This window comes from Phyllobates terribilis, unplaced genomic scaffold, assembly GCF_046119375.1.
Source record: "Phyllobates terribilis strain yellow unplaced genomic scaffold, ASM4611937v1 Scaffold_7__3_contigs__length_470593459, whole genome shotgun sequence".
NCBI classification, from domain to species: domain Eukaryota; kingdom Metazoa; phylum Chordata; class Amphibia; order Anura; family Dendrobatidae; genus Phyllobates; species Phyllobates terribilis.
Window position 1 is genome coordinate 244,208,374 of NW_027362767.1, and position 15,136 is coordinate 244,223,509.

The 15,136-nt window shown below is 49.8% G+C and overlaps 2 protein-coding genes across 3 annotated transcripts in view; one reads left to right on the plus strand and one right to left on the minus strand.

Annotated features, from left to right (window-relative positions):
* Positions 1-12,274, plus strand: DOLPP1 (dolichyldiphosphatase 1). The gene is made up of 8 exons (XM_073640083.1): positions 1-183; positions 5,308-5,408; positions 5,495-5,579; positions 6,546-6,645; positions 6,886-6,984; positions 7,061-7,189; positions 8,335-8,424; positions 9,454-12,274. The coding sequence occupies exons 1-8, from the start codon at positions 108-110 to the stop codon at positions 9,488-9,490; spliced, it is 717 nt and encodes a 238-aa protein (XP_073496184.1). The 5' UTR covers positions 1-107; the 3' UTR covers positions 9,491-12,274.
* CRAT (carnitine O-acetyltransferase) overlaps positions 11,577-15,136 on the minus strand; it is a 27,854-nt gene continuing 24,294 nt past the window's right edge. For both annotated transcript variants that reach the window (XM_073640080.1, XM_073640079.1), the window contains 5 exons: positions 14,993-15,115; positions 14,448-14,583; positions 14,302-14,364; positions 13,281-13,418; positions 11,577-13,208 (listed from right to left, as the gene is read on the minus strand). In XM_073640080.1, the coding sequence (XP_073496181.1) occupies positions 12,993-13,208; positions 13,281-13,418; positions 14,302-14,364; positions 14,448-14,583; positions 14,993-15,115 (676 nt within the window). In that variant the 3' untranslated portion in view covers positions 11,577-12,992. The remainder of the gene's footprint in view (positions 13,209-13,280; positions 13,419-14,301; positions 14,365-14,447; positions 14,584-14,992; positions 15,116-15,136) is intronic.

Consider the following 15,136-nt stretch of genomic DNA (forward strand, 5'->3'; position numbering starts at 1 on the left):
TAGCTCCGCCCAGTCTGGTCACATGGTCACGACGTCATCGCAGGTCCTTTCTGCTCACTGGGATTTAGCATCTACCGTTTCTCCCATACGCCCGGTATCCGGGTAAGATGGCGGCCGGTGACCAGTGCTCGCTGTCAGCCCAGTGGCGCCCAGTTTCCCTCACGCACGTGGAATATCCTGCAGGTAAATGACTTTCTTCCCGCTTTCTCGCCTCCGCTCACTGACGGCTGCTAGAGATTGGTTTGAAGAAAGATTTAATGGCGATATTGTGATCCCTGCATGGGACCGTCTGGGTTGTACGCGTGCGCAGTGTAGCTGAGGCTGCTGCTAAGTAGTGTGGCGGGCCAGTACGCATGCGCGGCGCACTTTCTGCAGGTTCCTGCCGTGTTGTGCGTGGACTGTCATGGAGGACACGATGGTTTCCACCTTGTGTTTCTCAGTGTGCAGAGTGCCTCCGGTGCTGTATACACAGTGCTGCCCGGGACATGTATATACTGTGTCTCCTCTATGGACTGGGGCATTGGTTTTGTCTTTGTTGACAATCCCTCGAAATAGTTTATAGTTCTGGATCCATGTTGCTGTTAACCCCTTTGTGTTACAGAATCCACTATATCGTCTTGTAGCAGGGGCAGGTGTCGGGTGTATGGGGAGGGGGCAAGTGCCTGGTGTATGGGGATGGGCTCAGGGGGGCAGGTGCCAGGTGTATAGGGGCGGCCTTGGGGGCAGGTGGCGGGAAAAGGCTCAGGGGGGCATGTGCCAGGTGTAGGGAGGGGGCGCAGGTGTCGCGTGTATGGGGAGGGGGCTCGGGGGCAGGTGCCGGGAATAGGCTCAGGAGGGCAGGTGCCAGGTGTAGGGAGGGGGTATAGGTGCCGGGTGTATAGGGGCGGGCTTGGGGGCAGGTGCCGGGTGTATGGGGAGTGAGCTCGGGGGCAGGTGCCGGGTGTATGGGGACGGGCTCGGGGGCAGGTGCCAGGTGTAGGGAGGGGGTGTAGGTGCCGGGTGTATAGGGGCGGGCTCGGGGGCAGGTGCCGGGTGTATGGGGACGGGCTCGGGGGCAGGTGCCGGGTGTATGGGGAGGGGGCTCGGGGGCAGGTTCCGGGAATAGGCTCAGGAGGGCAGGTGTAGGGAGGGGGTGTAGGTGCCGGGTGTATAGGGGCGGGCTCGGGGGCAGGTGCCGGATGTATGGGGAGTGAGCTCGGGGGCAGGTTCCGGGTGTATGGGGAGTGAGCTCGGGGGCAGGTGCCGGGTGTATGGGGAGTGAGCTCGGGGGCAGGTGCCGGGTGTATGGGGAGGGGGCTCGGGGGCAGGTGCCGGGAATAGGCTTAGGAGGGCGGGTGTATAGGGGAGGGGGCGCAGGTGCCGGGTGTATAGGGGCGGGCTCGGGGGCAGGTGCGGGGTGTATGGGGAGTGAGCTCGGGGGCAGGTGCCGGGTGTATGGGGACGGGCTCGGGGGCAGGTGCCGGGTGTATAGGGGAGGGGGCGCAGGTGCCGGGTGTATAGGGGCAGGCTCGGGGCAGGTGCCGGGTGTATGGGGAGGGGCTCGGGGGCAGGTGTCGGGTGTATGGGGAGGGGGCTCGAGGGCAGGTGCCAGGTGTAGGGAGGGGGTGTAGGTGCCGGGTGTATAGGGGCGGGCTCGGGGGCAGGTGCCGGGTGTATGGGGACGGGCTCGGGGGCAGGTGCCGGGTGTATGGGGAGGGGGCTCGGGGGCAGGTGCCGGGAATAGGCTCAGGAGGGCAGGTGCCAGGTGTAGGGAGGGGGTGTAGGTGCCGGGTGTATAGGGGCGGGCTCGGGGGCAGGTGCCGGATGTATGGGGAGTGAGCTCGGGGGCAGGTGCCGGGTGTATGGGGAGTGAGCTCGGGGGCAGGTGCCGGGTGTATGGGGAGGGGGCTCGGGGGCAGGTGCCGGGAATAGGCTTAGGAGGGCGGGTGTATAGGGGAGGGGGCGCAGGTGCCAGGTGTATAGGGGCGGGCTCGGGGGCAGGTGCCGGGTGTATGGGGACGGGCTCGGGGGCAGGTGCCGGGTGTATAGGGGAGGGGGCGCAGGTGCCGGGTGTATAGGGGCGGGCTCGGGGCAGGTGCCGGGTGTATGGGGACGGGCTCGGGGGCAGGTGTCGGGTGTATGGGGAGTGGGCCCGGGGGTGTAGGTGCCGGTAATAGGCTCAGGGGGGCAGGTGCCAGGTGTATGGGGACGGGCTCGGGGGCAGGTGCCGGGTGTATGAGGAGGGGGCTTGGGGGCGCAGGTGCCGGTAACAGGCTCAGGGGGGCAGGTGCCAGGTGTAGGGAGGGGGCGCATATGCCGGGCGTGGGCTCAGGGGGGCAAGTGCCAGGTTTATTTTACAGCCAGCACTATCCTTTAAGAGCAGCAACCTGATTGCTGCTGTTTAACCCCATAAATGCCTCTTTCTGTAATCTGATTGCTTGATGTAATTTGAACCATCCTGGCTTTGTCTGGGTGCCTGTTGGCTTTCCAGGTACATGACCATCGGGTGCTGATGGGATGCCCTGGCAGCCAGGGGTCTGCTGAAGCCCCCCGTTGCCACCACTTCCGTCCATGACCCTTGACTGACATTTGAGGACTCCTATTTTAAATGGCTCCTTATATCTATTAAAGGGACAGCTAAACATCCCCTCTCACCAGGATAAGGGATAACTTGCTGAGCCTCCCAGTGATCCCTGGTTTAGGGCTCTCATTGGAGTGGGAAGTGCAGAAGCTCTGTAGAGCCCACTACTCAGTAACATCGGGGGTCCCGGCGATCAGTAAGTTATCCCCTTTCTAAATTGATAAGGGGATACATTTTCGGGAAAACTGCATACGTGAGAGTTCGGCTGGTCCCGTCCCGTGTTCATCTATTGCAGCTTTTTGCGTTAGGAGAATGTCAAACGATACTAATAAAACTATCCTACCATTTTGTATTCACAGCTCCTATGCAGACTTGTATGTTTCTATGGTTACAGGTAGTAAGCTGTGTGTAGTTTGATACCGCACAGCTTTGTACACCATTTCTTCTGCTCACCTATAGGGCAGTTAGTGTAATAATTGGGCTAAATTTCTTATGTGACTGGGCACTTGTTGGCATCGTGGACGGGTACAGGAGCTTAGGAGGATCGCAGTATTCTGGTCCAGGGTGAATCTTTTTGCTCAACTCTCTTCATGACATTTTGCCTGGAATAACCCTTTATCTGTTAAATCTAACTACACGTGTGCGTCTTTGCTAATCAGTGACTACTAAGGCACATGTATCTGCGCAGGAGCTGTAAACACAAAACGGTAGTTTTTTTTAACTCAAGGCAATGTGAGATCTGATCCGATGCCTAAACTCAGACATGAACTGACTTGACCCAGGAGCAGGTCTGTAGATGGCGAGATCGTCCTAAAACAACACAGGGATTTGAATGGCAAATCTATTGCCTGTGTGTGGGGCGAATAACCCGGCATGGGGCGACACAGGGCGAGGGGAGTCATCACGTTCTCTCTCTTCCTTTCTTGGTGGCTATCTGCAAACACAAGAAGGAAAGCGGCTGGTAACTAAGTCACGTCTTATCAGTCTGCTGCCCGGGTCGCTTTTCCGTTTGGGCTGTGCGGCTGCTCACAAGTCAAGATAAAGAGCAACCCCTCCCTCCCCCACGTCTACTATATGGGGGGGAGGAATTCAGTACATCTATGGACACCTTCATATGTGACGTTTGGAGGAAAATGCACTAATACGGTGCCATAAAGAGTCGTCTGAGATGCAAACATGGCGCTGCCGTTCTTGCTCATCTCATGGGCAATGTCTGATATTGCAGATCTGCCCAATTTAGTACATTTCTTTTCCAAATTGCACCCCCTATATTATCATTATTATTATTGCGCCATTTATTCCATGGCGCTTTATATGTGGAAAAGAGGTATAAATAAAAAAAATCTTGAACAAAAACGGAACGGCAAACTGGTACAGGAGGAGAGAGAACCCTGCCCACGATGGCTCACAGTCTATAAGGGATGGGTGAGGATACAGTAGATGAAGGTACAGCTGGTCGTGGAGCGGTGGTTACTGCCAGTTGTAGGCTTATCGGTAGAGATGGGTCTTCAGGTTCCTTATGAAGGTTTCCACGGTAGGCGAGAGTCTGATACGTTGGGGTACAGAGTTCCAGAGTAGGGGGGATGCGCGGGAGAAATCTTGTATGCGATTGTGGAAGAGGAGATAAGAGGGGAGTAGAGAAGGAGATCTTGTGAGGATCGGAGGTTGCGTGCGGGTATGTAACGGGAGACTAGGTCACAGAAGTATGGAGGAGACAGGTTGTGAATGGCTTTGTATGCTAAGGTTAGGGTTTTGAACTGGAGTCTCTGGGCAATGAGGAGCCAGTGCAGGGATTGACAGAGGGGAGAGGCTGGAGAATAACGGGGGGACAGGTGGATTAGTTGGGCAGCACAGTTTAGGATAGATTGGAGGGGTGCGAGAGTGGTAGAAGGGAGGATACAGAGCAGGAGGTTGCAGTAGTCGAGGCGGGAGATGATGAGGGCTTGTATTTATGTATTGTGTTTTTATGAGCTGGACAACCCCCTCGAATTTCTGTCTTATAGGATACCCCTCTTAAATGCTGGGTGCGACCTCTTCCTCCGCAGACTGTATGTGGCCACATTTCTCTCATCTGGATTCTTCCGCTCTGAGCTTTCCCTGAATATTTCATGTGGTTTTTAATGGCTCAGCAAAACTGCGGGACTCAATTATTCATGAGGTTGTTCCTCTGCTCCGCAACTAAATAAGTCACTTTTCTATGACGCTGGTAATTTAACTAGATATGTTCTTACTGAGCCTATAGGGGGCGCTCATTCCTGCTGGATACTGGAGTGGGCTGAGGGACAGGTGTTACCATTTCAATGAGCAATGGGTTTGTACAGTCATTTGTTTACTGCATTACCTGGACATGTCGAGGGGCCGGGCTGGGGTCGCCGTCTCGAGCTGCCGGGCCTGGGCCCTCCCCGGGTCGCTGTCCCAAGGTGCGGCTATTATTTGACTGACTAAGAAGTGAATTTCACCCAATGTACATACCCATTTTAGGACTGACACTAAATGATATTGGCCTTTGCTATCCAAGTTAATAATTAAAGTCCATGAGGGTGTGAATGATGGAAGCCCCCTCTATGGTCTGCCTGTGTATAAGAGACACATGGACAGTTGTTGCCCCCTGTCGGTGGCTTCTCCATCTGCCCTTCTCTCTTGTAGTAGCCTTCCTTTGTTCGGTGCCTCTGTCAGTTGCCTTTGCTATAGACAGACCAGAATCCATTTACTCACCACTTTCTTTTTTTGTGCCCTTCTTCATCCAGGAGACGTCTACGGGCAGCTGTTGGCCTACCTCAGCCTGGGACCAGTAGTCATTCTTATCAGTTTTGCGACTCTCATCATATTCAAGAGGGAACTGCACACGGTGAGCGTTCATTATACCCCGATACCTTATGTCAGAGGTTGTCAGATTCCGGCTCACGGTCTCTCACTGTCTTGTCTCTTTTCCAGATTTCCTTCCTGGGGGGTTTGGTAATGAATGAAGGTGTAAACTGGTTAATTAAGAATATTGTAAGAGAGCCGCGTCCATGTGAAGGTAAGTGAGCGAGGGCGGGCGAGGGGCTGCTGCTCGTGTTTCATGGGGGTCAGACTGTGCACCCCATCGTCATTCCTGCCCATCAGAGCTGCTTGTTATGTCAGATTCAGTAGAGCGCAGCCTGGAGGTGACGGCTTATTGCTGGGACCCCTGGACCGCAAATACTGGACGGCCCCAAGTAGCTGAAAATTAGCAATGTCACAGTTATTATGGTTAGTAAGGTTAGGGTCAGTAGGTTTATTGGGGTTTGACTCAGTAGGGACATTAGGATTAGTAAGGCCAGGGCCAATAGGGTCAGTAGGTTTAGTAGGGTTATAAGAATTAGGCTCAGTAGGGTTAGTAAAGTAGGAAGTTAGCAGGGTTATTAGTGTTAGTAATGTCATGGTCAGTAGGGTTATTATTAGTAAGGTCGGGGTCAGTACGGCTATTAGTTAGTAAGGTGGGGTGTCAATGTCAATAGTAAGGTCAGCGTTATTAGGGGAAAGTAAGGTCAATAGTGTTATAGTGTTAGTAAGGTCAGGTGGGTAATTGGAGATAGTAAGGTCAGGGACTGTGGGCTGTTTGGGTTAGTAAGATAGGGGGTCAGTGTGGTAAACGGGGTTAGCAGGATTAGTGTTACTCAGTTTTGGCTCTGTGCACATTGTCTGAACCCTAAATTTGGTGTATATGCTGGTAAATATGTCACATGTATGCACAGGGCCCCAAGTTAGGTACGGTATAGGCGTTTTATTTAATTTCACTTTTTTTTTTAAATTGTGGCCTATCAACAATGCATGCTGCTATATTGTGGATGTTGTGACTTATTCCCAGCATGTATCTCCAGTTAAAGGCTGAAATGTGCACAGATTATGATTGCAGGGTTGGGGTCAGGCAGGGGATGGGGTCATCTGGGGTCTGTAGGGTTGGGGTCGCTGAGTGTCTGATCTTATTTCTCTGCGTCTCATTTTGCTTTTCTTCTTCTCCCAGGAACGCACACGACGGTCACCACAGAGTACGGCTTGCCTTCAAGCCATTCCCAGTTCATGTGGTTCTTCTCGGTGTACTCCTTCCTCTTCCTGTACTTGAGGTGAGGCACTGATGATGGCTTTTGGGCTGTACATGGCCGCCTCAGAGCTTGGCCACTAGGATATGTTCTCGTGGTCCTATGTGTGGCGCTGGTCCAGTTGAAGAGCAGGTCACACTTTCTGTAGATGGCAGCTTTTCCAGGATGGGGTAGAATCGCCTCTTCTCCGAGCGTCTCTGAGGACGAGCTGCACTTGCACTTTGTTACACTCCTCGGATGACATTTTGTGAATCTTTCCTCCAGGATGCACCAGACTAACAACGCGCGGTTCCTGGACTTGCTGTGGCGCCATGTCCTGTCCCTGTGCCTCCTAACAGCGGCGTCGCTGGTCTCGTACAGCCGGTAGGGGATCTACCCGTCCTCGTGTCCTATATCTGAATATATTGAGTGTTCGGTAACGGCTGTGCTTTGCCTGCAGAGTGTATCTCATGTATCACAGCTGGAGCCAGGTCACCTATGGAGCCGTGGCAGGGAGTATCTTGGCTATAATTTGGTTCGGCATCACCCAGGAGATTCTCACCCCGTTGTTCCCTAGAATTGCATCCTGGTAAGTTTTAATCTGTCTTTGCATTGGCTGATACAAATGGGGTCTGTTATTGATATGAGCCAATCGGGCGGACCCCTTCTCTGGCTTTGCATTGGCTGGTACAGAAGGGGGCTGGCTTGGCTATTGCTTTGAACCAGTCAGCCAGCCCCCTTTACACGCAGGTAACACTTTGTCTGACCCCTCGGACCCTCTTGGACCACTGGGACATTGGTCCTGATTCCCCCGTTCCTCCTCATTACTGTCCAGATTAAATGGACCTGCATGATGGTGCACGACTGCTGCTGCCCCCCCCCCATACAAAGCCCATGAGACCGGTGGGGTAACAGAGTACAACACACGACCGCGCTGTGAGGAGGAACAGGGGATCAAGATGCAGCCGTGCACTGTATGCGACCATCTACATCAGCCCCATGGGCACTGAACAGAATGGCAGCAGTCGTGTTATCAAGGAGGAAGGTGGGATCCGGTCCCTCATAATGGTTAGGGACCATGAAGACAGATGGGTCTGAATATTTGCAATACTTTGTGGTCACTTGCAGATCTATTTTATTGATGGAGCTGCCTGCGGAGACCACCGCTGCCTAAATTGGATTTGTTAATCCAGTACGAGTATATCCGGATTACTGTGCAATCGTCATAGATGAGACTTGTATCGCTAGAGATCTCTGGGAAGACAGGCGTCTGCTGAACCATTATCTGCTCAGTCTTCTGCCTCTGATCCACTGAGATCTCACTGATAGGGGAGTATTCTTACATGACCCAATCCCAGGCCCCCCCAGTCACAACATAGAGGTGCCGAGGTGGTCACCGGGGATCCAGACCCTGCCGATTACTAGGAGTACACTCGGCTGTTTCAGTATCTCCCTTTTACTACATGGAGTAACTGAACAGGTAGGTATCAGTCCACCAGGAAAGGGGGGACATGGGACCCTGGTTCATGTGAGAGAAGAATGTAATGGGAACCGGGGTATTGTACCCATATAGACAAGGGGGCCACAGGTGCTGCATGCAGTCCCCAAAATACCAATTACCCACCATCGCACTAGACCGTGATGGAGGGCACTATTTTTGACCCCCTTCTCCTATGTCCTTCTTCACACTATCGTGTGTAATAAATATATATAATTTTTTTTTTTTTCTTTTAGGCCAATCTCCGAATTCTTTCTTATCCGAGACACCAGTCTAATTCCCAACATCTTGTGGTTTGAATACACAGTCACTCGATCAGAAGCCAGGTAACTATGCCAAGGGTGACGTTTCTTTGAAGCGGGTGGCACAGGGATCTCGACCTGGGCACTTTCCAGCTGCTGCAAAACGACAGATCCCAGAATGACCATCGCTTTCTAGTTGTTGTCAGTGGGGATCCGACTCCAGGCACAGCTATGCGGAGGATGTGGCACTGTGGCTGATGATTGGTGGTGGGGCCTTTCTAATATTAATGGTGTGTCCTAAAAACAACTTCTGACTTCTTATAAAAAAAAAAAAAAAAAGTTGCAAATGGAGGAGAAGGTTTTTAATCAATAACGTGGTTCGCTCGCTCCAGCCGCCATGGATTTGACACTGGAAGGGGATGTCGTCAGACGTGCAATGGCCGACGTTCCCTTTTGTCACCTGACCTCTGCAGCCAATCACACCTCAAAATGCATGATGTCATTGCTTCCTGTACTGGCGGAGACCACCAGATGGGCACCGCTCACGAGTATCCTTCATTTTATTGCTACAACCCTTCCTGCCATTTGCAAGAATTCCTATTTTTTCTGTAGACGTTTTGCGATAATCAAGCATTTAAAGACGAGCGACTCGCACTGCCCTGATCCGGCATCCAGTCTGGTCTCCGTTTCTGCCCCTGGTATCATGGGTTCCTCGGGCGCTTACTGGGCAGCGGGATGCCATGTCTGGATAGTATGGGGGGGGTTTAATAAGCACCAGAATCTGCAAGGATGGCAAAACAGAGCAGCACAAATTGATTTACTAAGCATCTACGCGTATGTGATGGGATGCATGCACGACCGGCAGGTATGTGTAGATACCAGGTCATCGGCGCCATTGCAGAAATGAGTGGCGCCGGCCAAAGCTTTTTTGAGGATTTGGAGCTCGTACCCAGAATAACAGACCTCCGAATGTAAAGACATAGTATGCAATGAATGCAGCAATCCTGATGCAAAAAAAAAAGTTTGTACCCCCTCCCTTAATTGCTCATTTGACCAGTCATGTAACTTACAGGAAATCTTCTTACACTTGTTTTTACTCTCTGTCTTGTCCAGAAGCAGACAGCGCAAACTCGGTACAAAGCTGCAGTGAATCTCAGCCGAGCCGGCAGGGTTTGGGAGATGACGGCGGCAGGATCCATAATATTCTGGCAAGGAACTGAAGCCGGTACTGCCCATGGCACACTGAAGAACATTTATAACTGACGGACCAAAAAAAAAAAAAAAAAAAAAAAAGCAAGCGAGAGGCCTTTTACTCGGTTTACAATGCCTGTCTTGCCAGCGGCCGCCCTCTGCATGTCAGGATCAGGGCTGACCAACGCACGCTGTCCAGCGGTCCCTCTCTGAGACGGATTGACGGAAACTTGCAAGAGCTAAGGTGTCCCCTTTTTTTTTTTGTTTTCCACCCTTTTTTTTTTTTTCTTTTCTTTTCTTGATGATCAAAGGAAACTCATAATTCTGGTGAAACCCAGCTCTTTTTATTGCATGAAGATCCACCTTTTATTTATTTATATATATTTGATATAAAATGCGTTGGGACTAATAAGTATAGGGTGGAAGATGCTGTAAACGTCGGCAGATTTTTTTTTTTCTTTTCTATAGGGGACGGGAGAGGCTTTAGGACTGACTTTTACTCCCTGTAGATGATGGACCCCACCTGCTTCAACAGACTAAAAGCTTTGGTTGCCGATTTAATAATCCTGCGCCCCGCTCCTCACCCCCATAGGCTTCAGCTACGCTCCCGAGGTGCCTATCGATGATTGACGGCTGGAGGGCTTAAAGCAATTCCTGTTGCACTTTTGAACAAGGTTTTTTTTTTTTTTTTTTTTCGATTTAAGGACTATAAATTACCCTTTTAACACTAGTGATATATATTTTTTTTAATTGTTTGCGTGAAAATTGTGAAAGCGGGATTTTTTTTTTTCTAATCTACTTTGTTCCTTGTTTTACTTCGTGGAGAGGATGCTTTCTTGCAGTAAGTGAGGAGCTGAATCACTCTGTAGTCTCCCATGTGCTTCGTCCTTTGCCTTGCATGGGTTAAAATAAAGCCGCACCCTTGGAGAATTAACTTTTAAGCGATTTTCTACCCATCTATAGAAAGGGCGCCACTCTTGTTTATAGGCTGGGACTGGTATTACACTCACCCCTTCAAAAAAAAAAAAAAAAAAAATTCTATATATATTCTGGACAACTGGATTCCTTAAAACGGCTTCAAGGGTGGAGTTTTATTTTAGGCAATTTTTAATTGACAGAAAGGAGCCGTGTTTAGTCTTCATGACAAATCTCACTGTGTTTCTTCTACCAAATCTTAATAGCAGCCCCCCTCCTCCCTTTCCTTAAAGAAAAAAAAAAATCATATTTACTTTTAAATGATATATAACCAGCTGAAAAACAGCTGATTTTTTTTATGTGATTGCTTATACTATATGCTGCAATATCTAGTTAAATTGAGGTTCTCCTTCATAGGACCAACATTGCAGCCTTTATTGGGTCCCTTGGTGTCCTGGTAATTTATTGCTAAACTACAGCCGGCTCCGGTCGCTGCTGTTATAGGTAGATACAGGCTGTGTTACACAGCTGCCACCTGCCGGGTATGGCGCGGGCTCAGCTCCTGTGCCCATATTTATGGTTGCGAAGGGATTCTATCTCGTGTGATACCTTCCAACCCTCGTGCCCTGCGCTAGGAGTTACGCCAGGGGCAGTGTCCCTTTTACGATTATCAGAGGTGACCATTCTGAATTGTCCATTACTATCTGTCTACACGTCGGGTACAGCAGAGTTATCTGCCCGTGTGGAAAGGGCTTACGGCGGGCCGCTTCAGACGTCTGCCATCATTGTCTATAAATCCATGTCCGGTGCGGATGGAACGGAGGAGAACAGTGACCTTCTACATTAAATGGGAACCGCACGGGACGCTGTCAAGGTTCACATCCACCCCAAAATGTGCTCAGCCGTGAGTTAAAGGGATTGTCCAGGCACAAAATTATGATTGACTCGGCAAATGTATGCTTCTCTCTGGAGGTGCGTTTATTTGCTGCAATACCAGGCACAGCCCATGGACAGGAGAGGCGCTGTCTCTGGGCAGTCTTGGACAATTCCTTTAGCTCCACGGCACAGATGGCGATACAGTGACCCCCCCCCCACGTCATGGCGACTGACCGGCACAAACGCGTCACTCGTTTTATTGTTATGTGAGTCCAATGAATTGAAACATGACATTTTTATTTTAAAATAAAAATTATGCAAAAAAAAAAAAGTCTGCATTTCTAGTGCATGTGTGCGGTTTTATTTTTTCCTCCCGGTCTTTTAGTAATTTATAGTGGAGGGGAAGGGGGTGGTGTAATTTTGCGAGGTACTCGCACGGCTCTGGTGGCCACAGACTACCTACATGGCTGTGGCACGCAACGTTGCTGGATCCATTGTGGCTCACTGTGCTATAAAATAACGGCAAATCGGATAAAACTTTACATTTATTATAAATCTCTTCTTAACCAATCACAACCACTTACAAAGTAAACATTATCTCCTGGACCAATCTGATTGGTCAGGATTAGATTGTAAGAGCAGGATCCGGATGGTGTATACATAAGACCCTCTCCGGATACAGATCAGGTCACAGATTGCTCTTTCGCTTAAAGAAAATGAGAACAATTTCCGGCACGTTTCTGCAGCAAAATCCCAATTTTTGGTGTGGACTTTGATAAGTCCTGTGTGATCGTACCCATACACATCTATTGAGTCGTAAAGAAGGGGGCGGAAGACAATTTTAGTCCTATGTCAAAACACAAACACAATCCTTTTTTTTTTTTTTTTTTTAGCCTTTTTTAAAGATTAAAAAAACAAAAGGGCTCCTTTCTTCTAGGAACAGCGCCACTATCATCCATAGGCTGTGCCTGGTATTGCAACTCAGCTTTAGTAACTTAAAGGGGTTGTACAGCTGACTAAAAATTGGATCGGTGGCTGGTTCTAGCTTGGCTTTATTCCACTGCCTGGGTGATATTCTGGCTATTGAGGGTTATTTCACTGTGCATAGACAGAAAAGGGAGCTGGCTTAGCTATGGACCTGAGCATTAGCCGACTCCCTGCATATCCCTGACAAACAGAGGACTCTATCTTTTGTGTTGAGGCTAAACTAGAAAAACTTACTGGGCCCAAAGCTGCCAGTAAACCTTTTCCAATTAAACTATATTAAGGAGCAGTAATAATTTAACTTTTTTTAAAGTGCTTTTTTTTTTTTCAGCTGGACTTTAGATTTAGCGGGGCTGCGCTGCAATACCAAACCCAACCTGTGGACAAAGGTGGCACTGTTTCTAGAAGATAGCAAAGAATATTTTTCTAACTTAACAACCCCTTTAATGCCCCTTAAAAAAAACAAAAAAAAAAAACTGAATGGTTGTCCTGGGTAACTTCACCATTTTGGATAGATCTCGATGTGGTTTCTTTGGAGTTAGTGAAGCTTGAGTGAATCTTCTCGTTAGTATCTAGTCCCCGGGGCGGAGGGTACCATGTTTGCCACCGTAGTCTCATTTGATTGCAGACTAGTGCCCGCGTGTAATAATATGCATTGTGGGTAAAGTCTTGTGCCTGGCGCAGGGTTAGAGCTTAGACTTGGGGGTGCTCTGGATGAGCTGCTGCATATCGCACAGCGCCCTCTCCAGGTAATGGGCCATCCGGGCCGCGTTGGTTTCTGCACAGCTGTTAAATGCAGATACGGAGAAGTTGATGTGATCTTCCATGGGGTTGTAACAAACGCCGTACCCATCGGGCACCACAGGGCCGAAACACATGACGCAGTCCGTTTTGGCGGGCACCTGCAAGCAATAGCCTGCGTCAGTCAGATAAAACAATAAGTTATTTCATTCTGAAGAGGGCTGCGTTATTACCTGGCTGGTGGAGAGATTGAAATGCATGGCCATGGCGTAGGACGTATCCATGAAGAGCTCCGGCATGCTGACCAAATCCTCAATGGCTTGAAGCTTCAATCCCAGCAGATGCCGGTCTATGGCTTTTCCACTGATTGCCTGCGGTAATGAAGGGAATAATGGGGTCATCAATGTCACAATTTTTCTTGTGTATAAAGACGTCCTTGAAATACATGTCACTCTGATATTGGAAGATCCGGTTCTCCCTAACCTAAGCTAGCAGCATCACAACTGGTCTGAGACCCAGCGGTCCGGCAGGGCGACGCTGCACAAGCACGGTCCGGCAGGGCGACGCTGCACAAGCACGGTCCGGCAGGGCGACGCTGCACAAGCACGACCCAGCGGTCCGGCAGGGCGACGCTGCACAAGCACGGTATGCTTTTTATTGAAGGTTCTTAATACAAATTAAGGACATTTTTAAACACTTGGTTTACCCGTGAAATAATAATAATTCTTCATCTTTTCTTTATGTGTTTTATTGCACTATTCCTCTATTATTCTTCCTGGGAATGCAAGAACTGACTACTGTGTGTTCCTCCGCACTCTGACCCTGCCAATGGTGTCAGAGAGTAGATACACATCCCATGGAAAACAGCAAGGGTAAAACACAAATCAATCTATTCCTACATTCACCGTGAAGCATTATTTCATGGGGAATACAAGTATGCATTAAAACTAACAGGTGAGGAGCACATTTGTTTCCTTTTCGATACCTTACTTATTGTAGAAATGCAATCCATCCATACTTTAGAGCAGGCGGGTGTAGAATTTAAAAAAATAAATGTATAAAAAGGTCAAGTTAGTAGCTAAAAGTTTGACCTAAGCAAAGGCAAAAATCTAAACAAAAGACTGGGCCTTGAGTACAGCGGTGCTGCATGAGCAGGGGGCTCAGGACCCCAGTAATTAGGCATTTTGCTGGTGGGACAGCACCTTTAAGGTGAACTTTGATGTCCTAAAATGAGGGGTGTTGGGGTGTGCTTACCATGTCGGTGTAGGCACGATGAGCGTGAACCGCTTTTCTGAGCAGATCCACCTTCTCCAGGTTCTGAAGATAGGAAAGAGCAGAAACGTGCGTCAGGTGGGCCGGCCGCTTCCCATATAACCAGCAGCGTCACAGCTGTCACACACCTGTTTCCCGGGATCCATCATTCCTTGGACAAACTCCAGAGACTGCACGGAGGCGGAGCGGATGGTGTCGGTCCTCCCCAAGCGGAACATTCGTAGCGACGCGCTCTCGTAGGTGGCACAGGCCTGGCCATACATCCTGCACAGAGGGAAACCATCAGATGTCACTTTCCAGCATCATCCACCACAGAGTCCAGGCTGAACGCCTAGTTCTTTACCTTCCTCTTAAATCAGTTCGAGTCCAAACCATGGCTATTCTAAAACTACAACTCCCAGCATGCCCCAACAGCCAGAAAACTGTAGCCTGCAAATTCTCTCACAGCTGGAGCCGCGAACAATTTCCCACTGAGACTTCTGTGCTGCATCCATTACACAGGCCCTTTCTATGCTACCAGACGACTGCAACCTATGAATTTTAGAGGGGCAGATACGGTATTTTTTTTTCCCCAAAGATCCCAGGACTATTAATTAGCTGCAGACTATCCTGCCGAGAAGGATTCACACATTACCCTAATCTTGGAATAGCTCGGGCTCGAGACCCCACTTACTGGTAATACGCCAGCTGGAGCGCCACTTGGATAAAGGCATCGGGGCTCAGCTTTTCGGACTTTGGGAAATTTTTCCCAAACGCCTCAAAGACGATGACTTTAACATCCAGGTCGTGAACCATTCTGAAAGGAGACGAAAAAGAA